This window comes from Candoia aspera, chromosome 7 (assembly GCF_035149785.1).
Source record: "Candoia aspera isolate rCanAsp1 chromosome 7, rCanAsp1.hap2, whole genome shotgun sequence".
NCBI classification, from domain to species: Eukaryota; Metazoa; Chordata; class Lepidosauria; order Squamata; family Boidae; genus Candoia; species Candoia aspera.
Genome location: NC_086159.1, coordinates 78,775,117 through 78,801,660, shown reverse-complemented (window position 1 = coordinate 78,801,660; position 26,544 = coordinate 78,775,117). Strand labels below are relative to the sequence as shown.

The following is a 26,544-nucleotide window of genomic DNA, read 5'->3' as shown; positions in this document are numbered from 1 at the left end:
TACCTATTAAATGACCAGGATCAGGTCAATTAGAATTTTGTACCATCACTATGAGAATTAGAATCAATTGATTCCCCAGGTATATGTGTATGTCTGTGTGTGTGTATGTATACACATATGTGTGTGTTTGTGTGTGTGTACACACACACACAGATACATATATAGGCATAAAGCAACTAGTCTGACAACCTTATTTATTTATTTATTTAGGGAATAAACAATACTTCACCAAAGAAGTGCATTACTATTCGTCATAATCTTTGTATCAGCTCTCATCATCACTTTGTGGTGCAGTTAGTTCTTTATACTTTGTGCAAGTCTATGTAAATCAAGGGAACTAAATTTTTTTGGTATGCAGCTATGATCAAAGCAACTATTAATCATATTTAGAAAGTCTGTTGCCCAATTTATATTGGAATTTCATGTTTGCAGTTCTCCATTTTCCAGTTTAAATAGGAATCTGAAATGGCAGTACATAATCACATAGAAATAATAAGGGTTTATACATTTCAAGAAATATTATCAACATATGCTTTTTTTTTTTTTACTGAAAACAATTCCTAATATTATTTATACAGTATATCAGACAGAGCTTATTTTTTTCCTGATATTCCTATCTCATCTCTGTTAGGAACTCATTGGCCTTTTTTTTCCAGCCCAAACTATGACTAAGGAATGGGATGGGAAGAAGCTTTAAGGAGTGCTGTAAAGGTCCCTTACACAATATATTTTGAACATGATTTATTTATTTTGGTCAAAGATCAGCGTAACACAAGTAAAGTTACAACCTCAAAACTAAGATTTAAAATGTGAGAAAAATATTAATTTTGTAAAATTAATAATTTTGTAATAAATATTACTAAGCCAGTTTGGTATAGTGGTTAAGGCACCAGGCTAGAAGCCGGGAGATTGTGAGTTCTAGGCACAAAGCCAGCTGGGTGACCTTGGGCCAGTCCCCCTCTCTCAACCCTAGGAAGAAGCAGGCAAGGGCAAACCACTTCGGAAATCTTCCCGAGAAAACTACAGGGACTAGTCCAGGCAGTCGTCAGAAGTTAATACTGCCTGGAAAGCATAAATAAATGAATAAATAAATAAAGATTAGAAGCGGATGAGTGTAAGAAATGAAACACCAATACTTTGATATAACACACAGAATAACATGTAATACATTTTAGCATCTTTCTAACCAAGTTGCATTTTCAATTTTAGCCACCAGTCTAAGCATTCTTTGTTGTTCTTTCAACTGTTAAGTTTTCAATCTCATATTTTGCATTTATATAGTAATTAAAGAAGTTGAAGGAATTGAGCTTGTTGTCATATTGAATGAATTTGGCCCATACTAGCTAAATAAAACTGTTTTCTGAAATACTGATTAGATGGATTCTATCCTCATATCGTATCACTGCAGCTCATCATTATATGATAATATAAACTTTCCTTGGAAAGTAATTATTGGTTCATAGATGTAATTTTTTTTCAATTAAGGCAGGTCACATATTCAGCTGTCCGATATGTAGTTAGGATAAATCAGTGGAAGTACGTGAGAAATGTATCAGCTGTGCCAGAGTTTCATTAAGAACCTCCTAGAAAATACCATCCAGTGACTCTGGATTTCTAAATCCACAGAAAATCAAGCAACATTTATTATTTTTGCCCTACATTTTTTGTTACACATGCTGCCTAAATAAGAAGTTAAAAAATTATAGAAATGTATATGCTTTAGCACTTAAGAGTTCACAATTTCAGAGAAAAAATGAAATATTCCTAAGAACTTTCAGTTCCCACTCTTTTGCCAGCCAAACTTTTAAAAAACTGAGCATTTTTAATTTCAGATTTACTTTTACTGATCTACATTTATTTATTTATTATTCCACCTGTATTATTTTTATAAATAACTCAAGGAGGCGAACATACCTCATAGTTGTTACATATTACTTCATAGTTGTGTTTGACAGAGGAAATGGGATGAACAATTGCAAGCTATACTTAAATGATAAAAAAATTAAAGCAAGTAATATGTACCTTCTGTACCTTGACAGAATATTTACTAAACATGGAGAAGTTTATTTATTTATTATTCAAATTTCTATTACCGCCCATCTCCCCCCAAAGAGGGAGATGTTGCATGAAGTAACTGTGAGATCTGCAAAAGCTGGTGGAAAGATGATGAGTTTTTGAATGATTATTTAAAGAAGTGAACATATATAAAATATATAAGTGTGCTTCATCCTACTTTGCTATATATACAGAAGTGACAGGTATGTCAGGAGAAACAAAAGTAAGTTGAACCCAGTGGGAGTGGGTTAATTAAATGCATAAGGTTAAAAAAAAGTAATGTTAACTATGATGGGTGCTAAATGAATGTGAATTAAATATCAAAATATGAAAGTAGCATGGTGATGGTTTGGTCATATAGGAAGAATGAATGAGGACAGAATTGAAAAACAAATATATGAATATATAGCCTTTGTGCAACTTTGTGTTGTGCACCAGTTGCACCCATTCCTGGACTGGGAGGCTCTGCTCTCAGTCAACCATACCTTGGTCACATTCTGATTGGATTACTGCAATGTGCTCTACATGGGGCTGCCCTTGAAGAGAATCTGGAAGCAGCAACTGATGCAAAATGCAGTGGTGCAGGCAGTTATGTGCGCTCCTTGATCAGCACATGTTATACCTCTTCTCTGTGAGTTGCATTCATTGCCACTTTGTTTCTGGGTTCAATTCAAGGTGCTGGTAATGACCTATAAAGCCCTACATGCCATGGGACTGGATTATTTGTAACTGGTTCTCCCCAGTTACATCTACCTATCCCATCAGGTCTGGCAGAAGAGGCATGTTGTAGATCCTGTCTATTAAGGAGTGTCATCTGACGAGGCCCAGGAAAAGAGCCTTTTCTGTTGTGGCGCCCATCCTTTGGAAATCATTCCCCCAGAGGTTAGATAATGGCTTTACCATTGTGCTTGGGGATCTAGCTATTGTCTGGAGCTAGATGGATGTATTGATTGTGATGCATGAATTGTACTCTCCCGCTGATTATGTTTTTTATGGTTTTAATCTAGTTTTTAAGGTTTTATACATTTTTGTTGTTTAATTTGTATTTTGTTTCTTGTTTCTTAGGTGCCATCACCACATTGTGTCCACCACACAGCAGGCTCACAAGCACAGCCTCCCAAACTGATCTCAGTGCATGCATTGGATGGTGTTACTGCATCTGTTAAATAGTAGGTCCTGAGTTGTGCATATACTACTATTTCAGTTTTTGGGATTGGATTATTTTACTGTTTCTAGTGACATTCAATGACAAACATATATCACCTACCTTAATTAAACCAGGGCTATAATGGTAGATTGGATCTGAAGATTAAAAGGTGCTTTGGAATATGCAGGGATATAAATGTACCACCTGTCCGCAAATTTTAAATGAATATGTCAACACATTCTTTGACTGAATCATGTAGCAGCTGTGGAGGAGAGTCACATTATCCCAGGAAGAGGGCCTGCTTCACAAAGAAGTGGCGGACTAGTGCTGCATTCACAACAATTGGGTGAACAAAAGCAGCTTTTTGCCTTCAAAATGTCCTAGAACTTGCAAAAGGAATAATGGTCTCCTCCTGCCTTCTACTCACCTTTACACTAGCCTTGTCCAAGTTACCTGATACCACTAAGTCGTTCTGACTTCCTCAAAGCTTGTCCACTCCTGCATCTAGTTATCCTTTCTTATTAGGTAGGACTGCCACATTTCTCAGTTTTGGATACATTTTTCTGGCAAGGTGGCTGAGATGAGTTAGTGGAAGATAAGAAAGGACAAGGCACGAAGAGACAATTTATACCTGTGGGCACTAATGTACTCTCAAGATCTTCTTCAGCATGCTCTAGTCCGTGACCACCTAAAATTAATTTTTTAAAGATTATTTAACTTAATTAAAAATAAATAAATAAATAGGAAGCAGCCAGTTTATTTATTTATTATTAATTATTAGTCAAATTTGTATAGGTGCCCATCTTACAGAAAAGTGACTCTAGGCTGCTTACAACAATCCAATAAAAACAAGACATGCATAAACAGTATAAAAATATTAAAAGATAAATAAGATAAAAGAACAAATATACAAACCGTAGGCAAGAGAGAATAAGGATAGCTAACTCAGCAATTGAGCCATCTAAGCATGGCTCTGGTTCCCCGGGAGCCCCAGATCTGGTGACAAAACCTGGTCTTGAGGGACTTCTGGGAGGTAAAAAGGAATGGAGCTAGTCTAATATCCGGGGGAGGGGGGAAGAATGTTCCACAAGGTGGGTGCCACAGCAGAGAAGGGCCGACACTGTTCATAAAAGAAAGTGTTTTGAAAACTGATTTTGCCTAGATGAGTTCTAGTAAACTAAACCATAATGTTGGATCTCAGCGTAATAATGATGTTTTTATTGAAACCTGATTTTATGTAACACTTTAGAAGTAAGCTTAAAACTCTTTTTATGTAATTATAGTATAATTTTGCATGATTTATTTATTTATACAATTTATAGGCCACCTGACTCCCAATGAAGCTCACAATTAAAATAAAAAAAATACAAATTCAGAAAAGAAATCATGAGTGGCCCAAACACAACATATTACCAAAGAAACCCCCATCTAGCAGGGGCTCAAACTTCTCTCTAACCCAAAGCCTGGGCCTTTACTAGCTTCCTGAACATCATCAAGGTGAGAGCCATATAGATCTTTGGGGGGATGACATTCCAGAGTGCAGGTGCTAGGACAGAAAAGGCACACTTCCTGGGTCTTGATCAATGGGATCTGAAGTGTACCCACTCTGCCTGAATTCAGTGGACAGGCAGAAACAACTGGAGACAGAAGGTCCTTCAGATAAAGAGGACGTATGAAGGGATTTATAACCAGCACCTTGAATTGTACCCAGGTGCCAACTTAGTGCAGCATGTGGAACAATGGGGTCACATGGGCATACCAAGGCATGCCCATCACAGAATGGACCAGGTGTAGCTTCTGAGTGGTCTTTGAGGGCAGCCCCATGGACTATACATTACTGTAAAACATTTGGGAGGTGACTAAGGCCCTGTCTGAAGGGATTCCCAGTCCAGGAAGGGGTGCAACTGGCACACAATATACCTGTGCAAAGGCCCTCTTGGCCACAACTGCCAACTTATTTGCAGGAGCTGTGTGTACAAACTACACACCAGTCTTGAATGGGGAAGTGCAACCCCACCCAAGACCAAAGATGGAAGATCCCGAGAACCAGGGGACCCAAATACTCACAGCCACTCAGTGTTGTCAGGATTGAGCCTCTCTATCTTCTCCTGAACAGCCTCCAGACACTGGGACAGGATCTCTCCAGCATCACTTGATTTTTTATTTATTTATTTATTTATTTTCTATCCCGCCTTTATTATTTTTATAAATAACTCAAGGCAGCGAACATACCTAATATTCCTTCCTCCTCCTCTTTTCCCCACAACAACAACCCTGTGAGGTGAGTTGGGCTGAGAGAGAGTGACTGGCCCAAGGTCATCCAGCTGGCTTTCATGCCCAAGGTGGGACTAGAATTCTCAGTCTCCTGGTTTCTAGCCTGTTGCCTTAAGCACTACACCTAACTGGCCTGGGACTGAAATGTATAATTGGTTATCATCAGCATACTGCACTCTTTCAAGGTTGACACCCTCCCTCAAAGAAGCAGAAATCACTGCATGGACCCAACAACAGGTCACCTCCCAGGTGGCCTTGATCAACCTGGATCTAACAAATAGGTGGCTGAGCTTATGCTCTGGAGGGCCCTGTCCACTTACACAGAAGTCACAGCTGCAAACTTGCTCCAGAAATCCATACAAGACTCTGCCCCAGGCACCTCCATTGGACCCGTCCATTGAGCAAATTTGAGTGACATTACCTGCCAGATAGCATGGATAGTCTTCACAATGGTCCCAAAATATTCTGTATTTTACCACAGTGGTTTTTTAGCTCACAGAATGAACTCAGCTGGACCTGACTTAACATTCTTGGAGAGGTAGAATGCAAAAAACCTACATACGGTGAGTCAAAAAGTAAAGGGTCACAAAGGCTTAAAAATAAGCACTGGTATTGAGCAAATCATTGGCAACTCATCTTTACTGCAAACACGCTAGACATGTTCCACATATTCCATATGTTTAGAGACTATGCTGAATTACAGGCCCTTCACTGTACACAGAGTGGAGAAAAAGCTTAGAAAGAATAATTCAGTTGTCTAGTAAATACTCACATGTCCTTGTGATGTGAATACATTTCAAGCTTTTAAAAAGAGACTAATTGTACAGAGAAAAATGTTGATAAGTTAATCATGTAAAGAAACTACTGTATCTTTTTTCAATTTTAAATATAATAGACTTGAGTAAGAGCTAACTGAAATATCTCTTTCTCCAGTGAAACAGCAACAGTATATTTCTTGCAGTATTCTAATTTTTTTTATCCTGGTTTCTAACATGACAGACCTTCATTTCCAAAACTGCTCACTAAATTCTTCATATACTCAAGCAGTTAACAAAGCAACACTCATTATTATAATGTATGGCATGACAATTCAATGTCACATTTGAAGGAAGAGTTCTTACCAAAAAGCCATCTGTGTACTGGAAATGAGTTCTGGAAAGATCTTCAGCTGTGGGGCTTAGAGGCTTAGGATCAGACAAAGAGCACTGGATCACCTTGGCAGACTTTGGGCTCAATTGAGGAACTGTGGTGACATCAGCATGTAGAATTTTCTGAGGACTAATATCTTCAGCAATCAACTTCTCATAGGGTACAAAGGCTGACTCCATGACTGCAGCTGGAGAAACAGGTGAAATGGGAGAATAGAGGACTTTGGGAGATTTAGGAGCTGAAGGAACTACCTGAAGTGTGGTTTCTGGATGAAGATGGGATGAATATCCTATTTCTAATGGCATTGGGCGCTTTTTATCTTTCTGAGGTGAAGTGACTTTATGATATTGGGGACTCTGGGTATCTGAATCTGCTTCTGTCTGACATCCCAAACTTCCTCCTTTGTATGTCTTTTCTGGAGCTGAAATGTGTTTGACTATTTCTATCTTTGCATCTAACTGGGCCCTTACTGATGGAGTCCTTATTGTCCCCACAGGCTCAGTTTGTACAGATATCTCTGCCACAGTCTGCACTGCAATACTGGAGACTTTGGAAAATGGTTTAGCCTTGTCCACTTCAGTGGTCCCCTCATATTTCCCTACACGAGTCTTTCTTCTTGATCTGTTGATAGGATCCCATTCATCTTGATCCTCATCATCCGTCTGAACACTTGTATCAACGCTCTTTTTAGTTCTACGTCTCCTGTCTGCATAGCCTATGTCTGCATTATCCTCATCATCAGTTTGAACACCGCTCTCTACTATCTTTTTAAGACCCCTGGGTTCACCTTCAATGCCTTTGTCATGTTCCTCATAAAGGCCATGAAGCTTTGGTGTGGAAATCTTCTTTTTTAGTTGTTTTTCCTCTCTCACATCCATGTCTTTAAGAGAGATCTCAGAAAGAGTACTTAACATCCCTGGCTTAGGAATGTACTGAGTAATACCATCTGACTGAACAGTGTACCAGCCTTGGCTCTCTGGAATTTCAATCCCCAGGATAGTAGATGTAGTTGTTGTCACCTCCTCACTAGGCCAGAACTGGTTGTTTGCAGCATATTGGCCATCAAGAAGGACTTGATCTGTGGTTGTTTGTGGGGACACAGTTCCAGAAGGATCGAAATTATATTGATAGATCTGGTGGATTTTTTGCTCTTCTAAGTGCTGGTGAAGCTGCTGTTGAAGTTGTTGGATTTGTTCAATATGTAACTGCTGCTGAGCCAGTGTTTCTTGTCTCATCATGAATTGAGCTTGCCTCTCTTCTTCCTGCTGATAGAGAAGATGGTGCTTCATTGAATGTAATTCCTCAAGCTTCTTTTGAACCATGAACTGCTCTTGTTCTCTAAACCTTTGTATTTCTTGACGTTCCCATTCTAGCTCTTCTGCAAAGCGCTGCTGCTTCAGTTTTTCAAGCTCTAGAAGCTCACGTTCTAGGTCAAGATGCTGTTGTTTGTCTTCTTCAGGGCCAATGAGAACTCTTCCTTCATCTTCAATTCCATCTATAAAAGCTTCAGAAGCCGTACTAAAGACAGGCGGTGTTGACTCAGTAGTAATAGTTTCTAGAGGGAGAGGTTGCATCCCAGGGTCAATGCCAGTAACTGAACTGTCTTTTTCAGAGGCTATTGTTGTCAAAAAATGTAATGATCTTGGGAGTGCCTGGCTCTGTTGCAAGTTTGATAACGAAGGCATTGTATCAATGGTATGAAGAGAAGACAGGTCTCGAACTGAAGTACTGAAAATAGAACCAGGCTGTGTGGTAATAGCAAATGTAGATGGGACTGGGGCTGCAACTGATGAATAAACAACCCCATTGGATGATCTCAACACACTTCCATATGGGGATCCTAGGGATGATACCATTCTTGCTTGGGAATACTGAGGTGCGCTAATGCCAGAAATCACATGCCGGGTCTCTGGATATGGATCAGTAATCTTGCTTGAATAATCCATAATTTCACCTGAAATTATAGGGGAAAATTATAGTCCAGTCCCCCAAAACATAGTCTTTAATTCTGGTGTGGATTCTGAAAGCCAGCTTATAAAGGTGAATTAAATGAGTGACAAAGCAGGAAGGAACTGCATGCAAATCTTCAACAATCTCTTTTATTGGGCAGGGGGAGTAAGGAAAAAAGAACATTTTCTGAACATGCAGGCACATGCAAGTACCTCTTTGCATAAAACAATTGATGAAAATTGAAGAAACAAAAAATACATGAGTAAATCCCAACATAACTTGCCACACTGTTGAACATAAAGCTTAACAAAAAGGGGAAAGGCAAAAAAGAAAAATCATCCTGAAATGAGATGAGCAATGTTGTTACTAAATTTCCAAGAAAAGTCTGATGTCTTGTCATACTGACCTGTTGTAACTCTGCCAGAAGTTAAGTCTACTGCTATATCAGCTGCCCCAACTTGGTACTCAAAGTTATTCTTGCTTTTATACTGAAAAAGTCCAGCTTCTGATAAATTGGTGTCTGACATAGAAGGTTTCATAGTGCCAATTCCTCTGTGACCATAGGACCCAGAACGATCATACTGATAATGATCATCCCTGTAACCAAAACGATCTTCTGGTAGTGTAGTTGCTGGTGCTTGAGTGGTGCAGCTCCTCCCAAATGGTAATTTGTAAATCACATCACAACAAACAGCCCTTCTCCCTGCAGTCAAATCTACAGGTTTTTCATCATCGTCTATTACAGTTGTAAAAAATCCTGAAGTTGTTTCATCAACTGTCACCATCGTTCTGTGCGATTTTGTAGTGCTCAGGTCAACTACTCCACTGTCCATAGCTTTGTGAGCAGCAGAAGCATTGATACAACCATTTGTTACCCCAACTGGAGGTACAGTAACAGGCTTTGTAGTAGCCCATGTGAATGCATATGCTGGAGAACCAAGGGAGAGATTTATTGGTGCTTCTTCTCTGTCTGCAGAGGGGGTCTGACTTCCTATTATTCCAGGTGTAGGTTCAAAATGTTTTGATGTTGTTAATTGAAGTGGAGTTGTCATTCCATGTCCAAGGTCTATTAGACTTTCTACACTTGTACTATAACTTAGAGTAGAGGCATGGGTCACTACTGAAATGGCATCAGCAACTGGAGCTAAAGAGACCATAGACACAGTACTAAGATTTATGATCCCTGGTTGAACTGTGCTTACTGACAGCCCAGTAGTGTCACTTGCAATTGTTTGTCTTTTCACATCTGTGGGAGCAGCAGATAGGTCCATACAGCTATCTCTTCTCTCAATATCAGTTTTAGTCAAGGTACGGAGATCCATAACATCACCAAAGACATTTGATCTTCCATTTTCTCTATACTTGGTTTGCTCTACTACATGTGCTGGGTCTGGGGGTATAGTTATGGAAACACTATCTAACCCAAGATTTTTTACCAAAGACACTGTAGTCCTTGCAATCTCTGTTGTTATTAGTTCTGTTGTGGAATTAGGTACCATGCCAAAAACTGTCTCTGCAGAAGCAGTGATAGGAATAGAAGAAATAGCATTCAAAACATCTGGTGTATCCTTGCTTTCATCTGTTATCCTTTTCATTTGCAATGAACTTATAGATGGCATGAAGAATGTTTGTATAGACTCTGGAGCTTGTTCCATAAGGGATGAACCTGAAGGCCAACTAGTAATTGCTTGACTGGTAATAGATTCTGTTGGAGTTCCGGGCTCAGATGGCAATGTGATAACAACATAGGTTTCCTGAGAGGGTTTGGACAATCTTGGGGAAGATTTATTAGAATGTGGAGATGATGGGGATGTGGGAGATGTCAATTTGTATTCAGCAGGGGAAACCAAGTTCAAAGTCATACAGCTGGTAAAAGACAAACCTGCTGGTTTTGACTGTGTTTCTATTGGTTTATGAACAGCTACCGGTAATGGAGGAATGGCTGGTTTAGGAGCAATAGGAGGCTTTATTACTTCAGAAGGTCTGTGTACGAATGCAAGTCCTGCTGGAATTAAAGCTGGTTTAGGTGGAATGGGAGGTGGTATTGATGTGTACAATTTTGTGACAGGAGACACACTAGTTTTTATAGCAGAGGTCTCTGCTGTTTTGGCAGTACTAATGGATGACATAATGGTGGGAGCTGTGGTCACTGCAGTTTTAACCAGTGGCTTCTTTTTAGGATAAATAGCTGGCTTTGGTAGAATGGGTGGGGGAAGTGGTGGAGGTGGAGGGAGTGGTGGTGGTGGAGGAGGAGGAGGAGGAGGATACAATGGAGAGGGATGAACAAGAGATCTTTCCAAAAATGAGAATATTTGGGATGTAGCAGTGGAAACTGGAGAAGATTCAGATGGCAGTACAGGGATAATAGGAGAAACAGAACATAATGCAGTGACTGGAACTATGGAGGTAAATTCTTGGTCAGATACAGCATCTATTCCTGTCATATTAATGGAAACTCTTGAATATTCATCTTCATAAAATCCCTTCAGATTATTAAACTTTGCTATGTCTGTTCCAGCTTTGCCATCTTCTGCCAAGACAGAAGAGGCAGAGACAAAATTTCTGGGCTTTGTTTCTACAGAAGTTGATACAAAGGAGCCAGTTTCAGGAAGGGCAACCAATACCTGATTGGCATCAGTTAGATCTTTGGCTATGAGTCCCTTCTTGGGGGATAACATAAGAGGTTCATAGTTCTCACTTTGGGAAATTATAGTAGCCTGTGTCATTGAAATGATCCTTTCTGAATCTGATAGCCCACTAAGAGCATCTATTGAATCTTTATAAATAGGAGCTATGCCATCTGATCCAGCTACTGGTGAAGTACTGCCAGTTGTGTAAACAGAAGATGTAGATGATGTAAGAGAACATGTATCAGATGGCAAAACAGGAGTGGCACTTCCTGAAGCCTCTGAGTATGCCAACATGGATGTTTCTTGGGAAATAATTTCTTCCACCTCACGGGCATAATCAGTAAAATAGTTATCCTCTGTTTCTTCAACTGTAAAGTGTTGGGTAATTTTAACATCTGGAATGGGAAGCATTACAGAGCTCACTGAAGTTATATCTGAAATTGCTGAAGAAGTGCTTGAAATTAGTGAGTTACTATCTATTGCTTCTCCAGATATACTTCTTTTTGAGATGGAAACTAATTCAGGAGTTGACTGAGTAGGACTGGAGCCTGGGGTCAACTGTATTCTATGCCGCTTCATAAGTTCTTCATAAACAGCATCAGCATCAAGCAGCTGTTTTTCATCACTTGAAGATGGTGCCACACTGTCCAGTACAATTATTTCATGACTTTCTGGAATGATATAAGAGCTAGAGACAATATCTTCTTGAGGCATAATTGAATGCAAAAGCTCTATCCTATAATAGGTGTTTTGCAGATCAGCAGGTTTTTGCATAGGTTCTTCATACATTTGCTCTGGAGGTGTTTTTTTCTCTTTGTCTTTCTCTTGGCTAAGTTCATCACACTCATCTTGCTTTGTTATGAGGTTAGACTCCATAGCGCCATTGTATGCATCTTCTACTAAAGATTCATAAATATAGTCTTCTATTAGCATGCCACCATATAAAGGTTCTTTTTCAAACACTTCCTCTCTTTCATTTTCATCTGGAAGTAGTTTGGCCTTCTGGGATGCATGCAGTATTTCTTCATATACCTCTTCTGCACTTTTTAAAATCTTTTGATTATTCCCTTGTTTGATCATTCCCATGGGTTGCTCTTCTGTAGGAGAATACAATGAGACAGCTGTTGGTAATTTATAAACCTTCTGCACTTCTATTATTTTTTCTGGACTGATTTCAAAAGCTTCAGGGTCAGACTCAATACTTGGTGAATATTCAGAACAGGAAGATCGATGTAGTTCTTCCATTTCTGCCGCCTGACGCAATTCTTCTGTTGGAGATGCATCCTCAATAGGAGAAAGATTACTTGGTGGTGTTTTGGGCCGTTCTCTTCTTCTCTGGGCTCTGAGCTCATCTTTATCTTTCTTAGATTTTTTGCTAGAGCTCTTTCTTTGTTGCTGTTCTAGTTCACGCTGTTTCTCTTGCTCTTTCAGCAGCTCTTCCTCCTCCCTAAGTTCCTCTTCCTCAGAAGAATCTTCAATCGTTGGAAGAAGAGGTCCATGTGTCCGATGTCTGGCTTTACGCTGCTGCTTATTTTCTCCCCCCATTTTTTTGTGACTGGGGCTGCTATCGCTATCTTCATCAAAGGATGAAACAGAGGTAGGAGATGTACCTGGCGTGAAACTGGAGGCATGCAAACTAGAAGATCCTTCTCCCCGTGATCTGTCCTCTGGTGAATCTGTAAGACTCTCCATTTCTAATTCTGGCTCTTCATCAAAGTATAAATTTCTCTTTGGTGTTTCTGATTCCTCAGAAAATTTATTTGTTATTGTACTGTTAAGGTCTATTGTTTTGAAGCGACGAAGACCCCCTCCTCCACTTGCAGTAAGTTCTTCACTTTCTTGACTTTTTGTTTCTCTATATTTTGGTTCTCGACTTTCATCAAAAGTCTCATCATCATCATCATCATCATCATCGTGCCAGGAATGGCGCCTTCCAGAATCCTCTTCATAGCCTGTGCTACTTTTACGTGATAGCCTCTTATGTTTTCCACTTATTCCTTTTTTTATCTTAACTTCTTCCTTCTTCTGAGTTTCATTTGTACTAATTTCTTTTAACTGTTTTCTGATGAATTCTTCATCTTCAGAACCTGAAGCATCTTCATCAGCACTCATCTCCATGATCTGTTTTCGAATGAAATCTTCTTCATCACCTGAACCTGGACTATCTTCTGGTTTATATTCATCACTGCTTGAAGAACCAATACTAGTCTGCCTTTTTCTTTGTGGGACAGGTGAATTCTCACTCTCACTGCTGTCTTCTACAGAGTCATATCTTTGTCTTCTGGTTGATACATTTTCTGTTCCTCCTGTTGTCTGCTTGGGTCCTTTCTGAGATGGCAAAGTTTGTTTACTGCCTTGTTCAAGATCTCCTTCATCTTGAATATTTGGTTTTGTCAAATCTTCCTCCTCAGAATGGAATGATTCTGAGGTGATAGGCAAGAGTGCTGTTTCATGAGAATCTTTTGTCTGTTCAGTATAAAGGTCTTTGGTCCTTCCAGACTTCTCTTCAACAAGACTTGTTACCTGAGCTTCCAGAATTGACAAGACCATGCTCTCTAGCTTAGCAAGATCAGAGGGGCTAGTTGGGCTTCCCTCCTGTGAAAGAAATTCTTTTTTACAAGGCTCTTTCAGCACATCCTTTTCGTCAGTCTGAATAAGACTTGGAATTTCACCAAGTGAACTTGAGACTCCATCAGATGAATATCCTGTATCGCTTAAACCTTGAGGGCTTCTTTGCTGCTGTGAACCTGATATATCTGCCTTGTCATCTTCTTTTTCCTAAAACATATACAAACATACAGACACATATTAAGACTTACCTTTTCAAGTTAATGAAATAATAGATTCACTCTCCAATATAACTGAAATTGTGAAAACCATGACAAAGCACTGTGAGTAACAAATGAAATTTGGTTAAACTACAACTTCTAATTTTGCACTTAAGCAATATAAAAATACCACTTAAGTTATATTTTTTCCAATTAAATAGAAAATATTTTTTTCTCAATATCATTCAGGAACATTTTAAAGTGCAGTGCTATATTTAATGGGACCAGCACCTTATTTAGATTTAACAGGATTATATAAGAGAACTTTGATGCAAATACAATTAATAGAAAAATTCAAGTTGCATAAAATTACAAAAATCTCTAATAAGATTGAAGATAAACCCAAAACCAGAATGGGTTTGTTAGAAAAAGGTTGTCCCAGAAAAATCTTACTGCTTTTTCTGATGAAGTGACAATATTAGTAGGTCAAGGGAATGCTGTAATATACGTAGTAAGGTGTCTGATACAGTTGACCATGGCCTCTTTCTTTATAAAATGGGGCAATGTGGCATGGATACTGCCACCACAGGATGGAGTTGCAGCTGGTTGAACAACCATACCCAATACATGGTCCTTAGTAGTTCTATGGGTTCTGTCCAGTGTGCTTTGACATTTTCATGAGTGGCTTAGATGAGGGGATAGAAGAGATGCTTATCAAATTTGGTGGTTTCCCATTCATGAACTAACTATATATAACTCTGCTTAGTTTTTTTCAAGACTACCCAAAGTTCAATAAGTGCTGCCACCTGCTGTGTTAGCTCCCATGAATATGTCCAAGTAGTTTTTCTGGCATGATATGGAAATAGGTTTTGCCATTTTCTAGCAAGAGAGGAATGTAAAGTACTTACTGTTTTTTCTGTCAGCGACTCCACAGGATAAGATTTTGGTAATGATACTGGTAGAGCTGAAAGATTTTCCTTGGGTAATTTATGAGCTTTTGAGCTGGTTTCTGACATACATATCAAGGAATCCTCCTGTTGCTTTTTTTCTAGAAGCATTTCAGCTTCTGGCTTTTCTTCAAATAATTGTTTTTGGTTTTGTTTCTGTTTGATTTCAGAGAGATGGGCTGAGTCTTGTGACAGGTGTGTCTGGATGCTACTTGTCTTGGAAGGAACTGGTTCCATCATAGGCAATTTTACTTGTTTTGGTTCCTTAAATTTCACAGAATCTTTTGACAGCTGATCAACAGAGGTTGTTTTCACCAGTTTTGCTGGAATTCGTTTTGAACCTTCTTTCTGAATTTGATCAGAGGATAGTATTTTGGCTAATTTTGCCTGCTGAACTTTTGGTTCAACTTTTATAATTTCACCATCTGAGGCTATTTTTGTCATTTTTTCTTGATAAAGCTTTGGATCTTGCTTTTGAACTTCTTGTAGTATTTTATCAGCTGGTGGTATTTTTTCCAAATTCACCTGATCCTTCTGATTCTGATCAGCAGGTAATAATTTGACTTGAATCTTTGGGTCCTCCTTCTGAGTTTGCTCACCTTTGATCAATTTTACCTGTTGAAGTTTTGGGTCTTCATGTACGTGACAAGATATTTTTGCCTGTTCCACGTGTATATCTCTTGAAATCTTATCAATCATGGTTAGTTTTGACTCTTCTTCAAGAATTTGATCAGCAGATGATGACTTTCCCAATTTTTTCTTTTCAATTTTTGAATCTTCCCTTGAAATTCCCTGAATGATTTTATCAATAGGTGGTGTTTTTTCCAATTTTTCTTGTGAAAGCTTTGAAACATCAGTTAGAATAATTTCTTCCTGGATTCTACCAGTAAATGTCTTTGCTAAAAGTGGGTCCTTCTTAAGCTTTGGATCTTCTTTCTGAATTTCTGAACCAATTTTTGGTTTTTCAGGCACCAGGGCAAGTTTTGCTGAAGTCTTTTGTTGGTGGTGTGACTCAGTAGGTTTAGAATGACTTTGAAGAACATTTGATGGCTTGACCAATGATTTCGGAAGTACAGAAGGTGTAATTATTTCTGTATCCCCAAGTTGTCCTGATAGTGCTCTTTGAGTCTGGCAATTTAAGCATAACCATTCTTGTACCTGGAACATAATGAATAGCATTACATTAATAAAATACATATATCATATTAAAATAGTAACATTGATACTTGTAACTATAAAAGGCATCTTGATTTTAAAAACAAGGTAATTTACTTGACCCTAGATATTAATGTATTGTGCAAATTGAAAGAAAAATTCACTGTATCAGAGCAATAATTTTTATTAAGGTAAATAGCACATGATTTATTATCTGGATTGAAATCATTTGAGCAATTGTAAATATTATTGCATATATTTGCTAAATTTCAAATCAGAGACCTTCCTTTTTCTTTTGTATTGCTAAATACAAAATACAAATACAGTAATATACATAAGTAAAAATAGCTCTAAAATTTATCATTAAATCTCAGCCCTCTAGATTCAAATCTGAGATTAATCAAAATTTTGATAGATGGATGCAGTATTAGATTGATGTACTAATTAGTTCTATTAGACCCAACAGTCTATTAAAATATTAAATTTACCATGCATCCTTTTAACTTACTGTAAGATCTCCTTCATAGATGTGAGAGTCATAATATGAAAATCATGGAAGACTGAGTTGTAAAACATTAATGCAAGAAGCATATTTCTTTGCAGAAATAGGAAACAAAAGGTTAAAAAGTTCTGGTTTTTCTGCTGATGGATGTTGGAAAAAATATTATCACAAATATAGTATGGTGACATGAGAGCCAGTTTGGTGTAGTGGTGAATCTGCTGTTCTATAAACCAGGAGATAGTGAGTTCTAGGCCTCCCTTCGGCATGAAAGCCAACTGGGTGACTTTGGGCCAGTCCCTCTCTCTCAGCCCAACCCACCTCAGAGGGTTGTTGCTGTGGGGAAAATAGGCAGGAGTATTAGGTATATTCACTGCCTTGAATTATATATAAAAAAGGCAGGGATGATGATGATGATGGTGATGGAGGATAATACAATGTTAAAACAACAGGGACTCCTTCAGTGCTGATTTCCTTATGAAATACCAGTTCTGTGCAAGGCAAGATATTGGCTGAGTTTGCACAGAAAATAACACAGAACACTGGAAGAGTTGCCATAATTTCATATGGCAGCTACTCAGTAACATTTAATTGTATTTCATGTGAGTATTGTTTACATTAATAGATAAGTTTATTGAATATCTATGGATTGATCCATCATAAGTGTCCTGTTATAGATTTAAATCTGTTTTTTCTTTAACATAACAAATGGTAATTTGAGGTAAGGCATCCTCAAGTCATCATCAACACCTGGTTACTGCATCCGTACAGTTTTTATGGCATAGGGGATTGCCATTGCCTTCTTCTGGGATGTTTTCCCATTTTGGCCTATACTCCTGGAATTTTCAGGTGATACCCCTCCAAGCACTCATTGGGTGTGATCCTTTTAGTTCCCAAGATTAGTGAAGGTCAGTCAAACACTGCTGCTTATTATATGAAGGAGATATAATCCAGAAGTCATGCTTTGCCAGATTTCAGGGGTTCTCGCTCTTTTTTATTTTATTTTATTTTATTTTTATTCTGTCTTTATTATTATTTTTATAAATAACTCAAGGCGGCAAACATACCTAACTCTCCTTCCTCCTCCTCTTTTCCCCACAACAACAACCCTGTGAGGTGAGATGGGCTGAGAGAGCCCAACCGGCTTTCATGCCCAAGGAGGGACTAGACCTCACAGTCTCCTGTTTTCTAAACCAGAACCTTAACCACTGGGCCAACTTTGCTTATCAAACAAGCCCAAAATCCTTTACAGAAATTGTATTGCTGGGGAAATGAGAATGGGATTGGACTTCTGCTGCAGCTGTTTGGTATGTCCAACAATAACCCTTTTATTTCTCCATTTTTTTTCTTTTTTCAAATATTATTACAACCCCTCCCCCCAAATAAAGTACATTTATAAAGTAATACTGTACTATACATGTAGCCTGAAAGGTATAATTTTTTACTATTATATAAGAAATATCCAGTCATATTTTTTAATCGTGATCACATTAAATAATATTCATCAGTCTTTTCATAGTGACTGTAGAGTGCCTGTTACGTTAAGTTAAGTCCATTTGGCCTTACATGAGCTACCGTTATAGTCAACAAAATGGTTAATCTTCAGGCTAGAAGGCAGGAGTTAGACTTTTGCATCTGGATGAGGAAACCTGCCCTCTCCAGTTGTATGCATTGCCTTCTGCTGAAAGTAGATCAACCACAACATATAATCAACTTTTATATCTGCACGGGACAAAAAAAACTGGAGTAAAAGCTATGATGGCTCAAGATATATTGTGGGCAAAGAAAAAAGAAACCTTAAATTTTCTGAGGTTGACTGTATTGATCCATATGTAGTTTCTTAGCGCTTGGTTGAACTACCAGGTGCAGCTTTTGGTCAGTAACCGCATCTCTTTCCACTAGTGGCCAACGATGGCCACTCGTATAGATGTAAAAAACAAATCAAGATATTTTCCTTTGACCAGTATGTTTCAGTTTCTTTGAATGTAGCAAAATTTTGTTATACTGTTTGTAACATTAGGCAGATTTTGATTGCCCACTGATGATCCCACCATTAATGTTCTGTTTTATTTATTTATTTATTTATTCATTCATTCATTCATTAACTCATGCCTCACATTTCTTCACCACCCATCTTGCCAGCGCAACTCTGGGCGGTTTACAATCAGATTAAAATAATAAAAGATTAAAATACCATAAAAACAGATTCACCCTAAAAACATAATATAAAATATAAAATCCAAGATGGAGAAACAACAGTCTCAGTAAAATTCCTCAGGGCCTCATCAAGGTGCCAACCATCCCCATGATTGACTATCCCCCTTCCCTCTCCATTTTTATTTCATTTTAATGCATTTTTATTTGTATTTGTACAAATTTGTATTTTATTTATAATTCTGGTCTATGACTGTAATAAAATATTGATTGATTGATTTTCCTTTCTCCTTATCTTCTATTTACCAATCCATACTTTTCTCCTGCAACAGACCTACAGGTCCTTTGCCTTTCTTCTTCTTTCTGACATGCCATTTTTGTTATTTGGGGCATTTGTCACAAGAATGAGCAAGAGTCACCTCATTCAATGCTTTAGTCTTTTGGTTGAGGAATCCTAATCCTTCTTGGTAGCATCATCTACAAAGACAGTTTCAAACCTCTTCTCTCTTCTTATGCCATGTTCCTCAACTGGAAGGAATGAAGAAAACACTATTTACACTTCCAGTTTTTTCACCTTTCTGCCCAGAGCCTCACAGTCTCTGGAAATTCTTTCAAGGTCTCTTGTAGCAATGTTGTTCAAACCACATGCATTATTAGGGAGGAACAGTTATTGGTGGGTTTGAAGAATTTTGGCAACCTATTTGTAACACTGTGAATATGGGCAGTTGGAAGACAACACACACATCTCCCACAATATCATATCAGGTCTGTACACTGAAAACTTGGGCCATTTCAGCAGGAAATCACTGACACCTTAATGTACCACTTCTTCCTCCAAGTGGTTCTTAGGTTCCATTAACCCATGAGTCCCAAGTGTGTTCCACTCTGTTCTGTGAAGGTTTGTGGGGCTTGCTCAGTTGCCTGTGGAGTTCCTCCTAATCCTCTTGCCTTTTTCAGTCCACTTGTCTTTCTCTTCATATTCTCTAGCATTTACTTCCTTTCTCTCCCCTTGTCCTGTCTACAAACTTCTTTCATTCCTGCTGTGTTCCAGTGTACAAACTGTTTCTTCAAACCTTTTCACTTTCTCCAATAAGGATATAAACTTGCATTTCCAGTAGATGTAGTTTGGATTGCCTTCAGGCAGGAGGCTAAACATTGCATATACTCTGGAGATCAGAACAAAGCTTCCTTCAATCTTTATGCAGTTTGGAGTTGATTGGAGTCTTCCCTGCATACTCACCCAGTGAAACTCCTATACAAAATTCCCCTGCATTCTCCCTGCTTGCTTGAACAACGAGCACACTGTCTGGGAATTTCCTTGTATGTCTTCTGAAATGGCCTCAACTAGGTCAGCAACATGCAGTACTCCAATCAAACACAACAGGCACAGAAACAGCCATCAGCACTCAGTTAACAGTCTCCCTGCCTTCTTGGCTCCTCCATGCACCTCTTTCTCCTTTTTCTTCAACTGAATTCCCACACAAAATGCTCCTGTTTGCTCAATCAGAAAGACAGGATAAAAACATCCAGGGCAATAATCAAACATGAAAAGTCAGCTGATCGAAGCTGCATTACATATTTACATATATATACATAGATACCTGAAAAACCATTTTGAAATGCTTATATTTTAGAGAATTATATAATGCATTTTTTCTTCTTTATCTAAGAGAAAGCCTTTGTCTAGTACAGAATGTTAAGTTAATGCCAGATGCTATCATTTCTCTTGGCCAGAGCAACATGAAAATGATAGTTTCACATTCATAATGGATTATACTATTTCAGGGTTTATATTTATCACACATCAATAGAAGATGTAATAATTTGCTTTTTACATGTACATTTAAATATATAGTGGGGGTCACACCAGGTCAGGTCCAAGGATGGCCTCTTGAAAAGGGGGAGCACCACTGCTTCCTTTAAGGTTGGTGGAACCACCCACTCCAACAATGAAGCTTTAACCACTGCTTGGACCCAACCACACACCACCTATGGAGAGGCCTTGACCAGCCAGGAGGCAATTAGGAACTTGTCCACTTCCTCAGGATCTACTGGATCAAATGCTTTCTTTGGCTTAAAATAGATAAAGATGGAAAGTGTGCTGGAGAAATTTTAAGTTTTAATTGCACAGTGATTTTTGTGTTTTTCTGATGTAAACCACTGTAAGCAAAAGGATTTGTCTCATTTGGTGGTACAGGTATACAATAAGCAAACAATAAACAAGCAAACACAAATGTTAAATATGTTTGAATTTAAGCTGTGTTCATACAGTAGACAGATAGAAGACAAACAGAAATTAATATTTCCTGGCTTTTTCTAAATTGTTTTATCTTGTTTTCTTTTCTCTTCTGCCTTATTATTACTATTATTAAGAATTCATAAATAATTCAGCTATACTAATAAAGTTTCAGATAGAAATACTGAATATGAATATTTAAAATGTTTGTATTTCTCCTTCATCCCTGGAAATCCCAGGGGTAGAAAGTAAAAAAAAATCCCAGAAGATGACAATGGTAAACCACTTCCATACCGTGGCAAGAAAACTGCATGGTCTTATCTATATAGTCTCCCCAAGAGTTGAGCTCATCTTGAGGAAGATTCTGCCTTTTGATTTCATGGGCCTGTTAGTTCCATGTAAAATAAGCCTTGTGGCAGAATACCATATGATGTAGGAAGGAGTGGAGCTTGATTTCTAATTTAAAAACCCCCAGTACAAATATGGGACAGTTGAGAGAGTGTTTCCTCTTCAAAATAAGATCTTTTAAGAGGAATTTTGGAGTAACTTCCTCTTAAAAGATCAGCCATATCATTTCATCCATATAAAGCTGCTACTAGTTTCCATGGGTAGCACTTTCGAGATCACGTATCATCTTTTAGTTTGATTAACCCGTACATTTCTGCTCCAGTGTATGGAACACTGGGACTCATTGAAGGGCTCCATAGTGGATGCTCCTGGCCTGAGCGGTCCCCTCTGCAAGGTATCAGGTCTTCCCTTGCAGATCAGTGGGTAAGATATCATCAATAAAAACTACTTTGCACACACATTTAAGTGTGACTGTAATCTTGCAAACTCTCAAATAGGATGAAGTCTTCTTATGAAGCACAACACATTCTAAACTCCTGTTTGTTAAGTGAGCAGAAAGTGCCAATAAGGGCACATTCTGTGCAACTAACTCCTTTTGCCCATTGAGTGCTATGCTGTCCAGAGGGCTTCCTTTTCCTGGCTTAATACATAGTCCAGTTATAATTTCTAATCACAACCTACTAATAATGCCTTTGGTTTTTTTGGCAAATAAATCAATAGATACATCCAAGTTAGAGGGAGACAAATATTTCAATGTGCCATTGCTAGGCAAACAATAAACTGGAACAAATCTACTATTTTGCCAATTGGTAATACCATATCTATTAGAAGTATATAACATTTTGGCTTTTGTTTTTTATTCAGACTGTTAAATACCTGGAGATTTTTCCTAGGAAAATAACTTACTTGGAGACAATATCTCAAGCATAAGTAAGTTTTTTATCATTGAAAAAATAGGCTAATTCAACAAATTATGTTCTGAGTTTACTGGATCTCCCAACAAATGTTAAAAAATGGTGGTTATTGTCCTTCCAATATTGAAGATGCAATGTATATGTTTGAAAAGATGTGTGTGTGTGTGTGTGTGTACACACACATATGCATAGCAGCTGAATAGCATATTGGTTAGAGTGCTGCCCTTTGACACGGGAGACCAAGGTTTGAATCCTGGCTGGTACTTACCTTACTAGTAGGGGTCCTTGGGCAAAGACCCCCTAATGCTTCACCTGCCTACCTTGGATATCAGAGTGACACAAACTAAGACAGTCATGCTGGCTCAGAAGTTGCCTGGATTAAAAAGTCCGTGCCAGATGTTGGGGAACCAGGACAATCTGACGATAAGTGGGCTACTAGAACAAACCATACATGGACAAGACAAGAGAACGTGGGATTGATGGAATGCTACTACAGCAGTAGACCTAATGAGAGGGGATATATGAAACATATGAGGCAACAATGGAAGGACAGAAGACCTATATCCACACTAACTGAGAAACAGGTAATGCTCCAACATAGTGAAGAGGAAGCTGTTCTCACAACTTGAGATAGACCAACTACACATTACATCCCAGACTCAAGAAGATTTGGATGAACACCTGGAGGTGCAGCCAACACCTGAACCTGGAACTTCATTGCCACCCCCTCCATTATAGAGCACAGCAGCTGATATGAGGCATAAGATCATGGATAAACTAGCTACAGTCAACCCTCAAGATGGATTACAAGGCTCAGTGGAGAAGTACCATCAGATAGTATGCTAGAAGATGCCAATAGAGCCCTCACAACAATCCCTACTACCACCATACTCAAACCAATGAACACACTACAGCCTCTGTAATCCTGGAGATCCTTGGCTACATGATCAAGAAGAGCAGCAGTACATACCCCCCTCCCTGAAAATGCGTTTGGAGGCTAAGAGCAAGGCAACTTGGAGAGAAGTTAGTCAGCTGGTGGAACTACAGAAGGGTGTAGAGATTAAGGATAAGACTCAGCTACTGAACAAATACAAGGGCCTGACCCCATCTGAAGCCCTAGAGACTGCTAAATAGAGGCTTGCAGCACTGGCTACCAGGCTAAGGAGATACATGAGAGAAGCAGAGGCCAAGAAGATAAATGCCCTGTTCACCAAAGAACCATCCAAGGTGTACTCCCAACTGCAGTGCAACAACACAGTAACAGCAGAGCCACCAACAGCAGAAACTGAACAGTACTGGAAGAACATATGGGAGAAAGAGAAGACACATAACACCAGTGCAAAGTGGCTGTAGGACCTGAGAACAGACCACAACAATCTCCCGAAACAGGAACCAGTCACCATCACAGTAGCAGACATCCAACAGCAAGTCAAGAACAGGAAGAGTTGGACAGCACCTGGCCCAGACATGATCCACACCTACTGGCTAAAGCAACTAACAGCAGTGCATGAACACCGAGCAGCACAGATGGGCCAGCTGCTAGCAGCAGGCTCCCACCCAGACTGGCTAACACAAGGAAGGATAATGCGATTCATGAAAGACCCCCACAAGGCAATAGCACCATCCAAATACTGGCCAATAACCTGCCTCCTCACAACATGGAAAGTCCTTTCAGGCATCATAGAACCACAAAAGGATAGGACAGGTCCTGAAGAACCAGCTCAATGGGAAGAACAAGATCCATGCCATTAACATGTATGCCCTGCCAGTCATCAGATACCCTGTTGGTATAGTGAGCTGGCCAAAGGCGGACATGGAGGCTGCCCGATGTGAAGATCCAGAAGCTCCTCATAATGTATGGAGGTTTCCATCCCAAGTCCAACACCCAGAGACTGTACACCAGTGAGAAAGAGGGTGGGTGGGGTGCAATTGGCCACAGCTGCTACGTGCTCTTGAAGCAAGACCTGGAAGTCCAGAAAGATCCCCAAATTGCACACCATGCAAAACTAAAGATGGAAAAACCCCAGAGCTGGATAGTCCATAAACCCAGAGCCACTTGGTCTTGCTAGGGCAGAATTTAATCATTTATTTGTTTATTTAAATTTATTGACTCTGGGCTCCCCATCCAAACCCCAACAGCCTCCAGGCACTGGGAGAATACCTTGATAGCATCAATTCATTTATTTAAACTTAATTGCACCTGGAAATCTACTGGCAACCAATGTAGGGTCTGAAGTACAGGTGTAATATACTCTTGGTGGGTACTATCTGCCAGTAATCAGAATTTTGTACCAACTAGTTTTTGGGTGGTATTCCAATGTGGACAAATGCATGTTACCTCTGAAGGCCAACAAACAAAAGAGTACTTTTGACCCATTTCAAAACCTTTGTAAGAAAGAATATTCCATACCGTAGTTTGTACATCCTTAATACAGGGCACCTCATTTCCTCTGTTCCAGTGATGATGCTCCTAACAGCTGGAGACAGATTTCGAGCAATACTGGTGACAATATTGCAGGTTAGCACTAGAGACATTGGATTCAGCTGTGTCGTGCCTTACCTTGATTTTTTGGGTTTAAGGCACCAACTATCTTGGGGTATCAGCCAGAAATGCAAATTGCAGAAGTGTGTGACAGACTCATTTGAATCCTTGGAGTCAGAGACTAAGAGGCAGACCTGACAGCAGCCTGAAGAGCCAGCAAGCAATCAGACACCTATGGCTGCTCCAGAAGAGAATGAGCCTGAGCAGGTGGGACCCAATTCAGGAAATGAAGGTCCAGATTCTGGCAGGGCACCTAGCCTAAGAACTTGCTGGCAGCTACCAAGGGCAGAGCAAAGGGAATCAGCATGTCTCCTTGAGAGGAAAGGTTAGCAATGCCTCCAATCAAGTTATGACAGCAGCTGGGGCTTTATAAGAACAGCTGTTATACCGTTAAAACTCTTTTGGAAGCAACTCGCCAACTCCAGGCTTATATTCCTGTTGCTTTTGCTCCTTAGCTTGACATTTATACCAGCTTGTAGAATTCCCTGGAACTAGACAACTCTTGAAGTAATCTGCCTCCCTCTTGCTTGCAGATCAAGTTACAAGGCAAGTTAGGGACTTTATGAACTTTCCAAGTCTTAAGTGTTTTCTGGCTAATTGTTTACCTAATTCCTGGTTGTAATCAAAAAGCTTATAACATGGCAATAAGCTTCCAAACTTGTAATTGCCTAGCTTTCTGTTTTGCGCCACCTGGCACAGAACAAAGGGCCCTATATTTTTTGGCACTGTATAAGGATGTGGACTCATGGAAAGTCAATCAGTGGTAAATGGGTTATGACTAAATTGGTATTTTATGCTATGTAACATCTCCTTCAAATTAATATTTTTCAGCCCCCCATTCCAGCCAACAGTCCTGGGATCTGATAATTTCCCATCCAAGAACTAACCAGTTGCTTTCCTGAGATCAGCAAAGGTGAGGTAGGTCCTGCCACCTAAGCTGGCTGCTATTTATTATAGAGGTAAACGTTTTCTTTGCTCTTGCAAAAAGGTTGTATATTCAAATGCTCTTTTTTGGTTATTTTTAAAGGGATGTGAGATCTAGATTTTTTTTTTTAGTCCTTTTCAGTTCCCATCCTAGACCAGCAAATCAGTGATATATAATGCTTTTACTTGATAGTAATGGCAAAGCTGTGGTTGAATCTATTACAACTTTTTGGCAGTAGCTTTGAAGACAAATCACAGTAATTGCTAATGGGATGGGATGGCAGGATTATTGCATGGGATTAATACATTAGGAGCATCCTAACTTTAATAACATTGTAGCAGAAGCATATAAACATGAACAAATCCTTTTAAAATTAGGATGAAAATTATTACAGCAATTATTGCATTATTGGTTGTATTTGTTTTATTATATTTTCTAACTAATATCTTTATCTCTCCATTGCATATGTTGCTATATGTAATTTTCTGTGTATTGTTTTAGGTAGGTTTATGACTGCAATAAACAAATGATGCTGGTAAGCAAGTTAAAATGAAGCTTCATGGTTTTGAGACTGAATAAATTGGGAGAAGTCAAATTGGGGTGAATCCATTTAGGAAACATAGTGGACTTAGAAAAAGTCTCCATGTGCCACTTTTTGCTTTGACCCCATTCCCTTTCCCCATCTTCCACCCACATGTAGCAGTCCTCTATCCCAACAAAGTTGCCCACCCATGCTCTGTAGTGTTTTTTCTTTAGCTATGCAGGAGTAAAAGGAGTGGGTTAGCTTTGGACTCCCCCATTCTCTGTTCACTTCCATACCTTTACCTCTCCTGCTGCTTTTAACTGCATAG

The 26,544-nt window shown here is 39.0% G+C and overlaps 2 protein-coding genes across 2 annotated transcripts in view; both read right to left on the bottom strand.

Moving 5' to 3' along the window:
- LOC134500826 (protein piccolo-like) overlaps positions 1 to 8,571 on the bottom strand; it is a 135,797-nt gene extending 127,226 nt beyond the window's left edge. Inside the window, exon 1 of the mRNA XM_063308261.1 lies at positions 6,598 to 8,571. Within this exon, the coding sequence (XP_063164331.1) occupies positions 6,598 to 8,571 (1,974 nt within the window). The remainder of the gene's footprint in view (positions 1 to 6,597) is intronic.
- A 312-nt stretch (positions 8,572 to 8,883) lies between these two features.
- LOC134501529 (protein piccolo-like) overlaps positions 8,884 to 26,544 on the bottom strand; it is a 57,148-nt gene continuing 39,487 nt past the window's right edge. Inside the window, exon 2 of the mRNA XM_063309370.1 lies at positions 8,884 to 13,983. Coding sequence (XP_063165440.1) covers positions 8,911 to 13,983 — 5,073 coding nt within the window. The 3' untranslated portion in view covers positions 8,884 to 8,910. The remainder of the gene's footprint in view (positions 13,984 to 26,544) is intronic.